The following is a 941-nucleotide window of genomic DNA, read 5'->3' as shown; positions in this document are numbered from 1 at the left end:
TGCATTTAACGTTTAACATGACTTCATAGGGCTGCTCACAATCTTATAGTTATAACATTTAACATGGCAAAACATTTTACATTTAACACAACATCATGAATACCCCTAATATTTTGTAATTTATTTTTAAAGCAATAAATGTGTGATTTTCAACTATAGGAGCTTTAAATTTAACACGAGGGTATGGAGAAAGTTCGAAAAAAGTGTATGCAATAGAAAAAAACACCACAGAACTCTTAATTGAAGCAGATAGACAGTGTAGGCGCACGGAGAACTTCCTTAATAAAGACAGTGGTTCGTTCACCTTAACAGAAGAGAAGAATGAAGAAAGTAGACAAAATTTGGAATTTGAACTTTCTCAAATTTTAAAGAAAATACCTGCTCTTAATGAAAAGGTATTATAATAGCTTCTATTATTTTATCACTTAATGAAAACATGTGTTTATTAATATTAGTTAATTTAATTACTTTGTTGAAATGTTGGGTAGGGAAAGATCTTTTTGAATCTAAATATCTCAGTTGTTCTTAATATCTGTTTTCATGTAAATAGGAGGTTTACTGATTTATTAAGGCTAACGTTCTTTTCAAATTATGATGCTATTTCATTAGTGTATATTTATTTATTCTTGTGAAATATCCCTCAGTCCATTTTCTTATTATCGGGAATAATTACCCATCTAAAATAATTTTTATTTAAAAATACTAGGGTTTTCCCAGCTTTCCAAATCTTTTATATAGTAATTTCTGTGTAATAAAAAAACCCTTACAACTCCAACCATCCTTTATTGATTTCTTGAATACAGCCGCCAAGGTATGTCTCATATAGAAAAATAATCATTATTAACTGGATTATATCAAACTTCTGAGATGTGAAGTAAATAATTTTATTACTGAACATGACAGGGATATTAATATACCCTTGTCATGTTTATATATATATA

General features: G+C 28.2%; 1 protein-coding gene across 1 annotated transcript in view; it reads left to right on the top strand.

Moving 5' to 3' along the window:
- LanB1 (laminin subunit beta-1) overlaps nucleotides 1–941 on the top strand; it is a gene marked incomplete in the record, with an annotated part of 117,514 nt that overhangs the window by 91,185 nt on the left and 25,388 nt on the right. Inside the window, 1 exon segment of the mRNA XM_067050256.1 lies at nucleotides 160–395. Coding sequence (XP_066906357.1) covers nucleotides 160–395 — 236 coding nt within the window.

This window comes from Halyomorpha halys, unplaced genomic scaffold (assembly GCF_000696795.3).
Source record: "Halyomorpha halys isolate HHAL.00 unplaced genomic scaffold, Hhal_1.1 Scaffold385.1, whole genome shotgun sequence".
In the NCBI taxonomy this organism is placed as follows: Eukaryota; Metazoa; Arthropoda; class Insecta; order Hemiptera; family Pentatomidae; genus Halyomorpha; species Halyomorpha halys.
The sequence above is the reverse complement of the archived record's forward strand: the minus strand, read 5'-3'. Positions and strand labels throughout refer to the sequence as shown.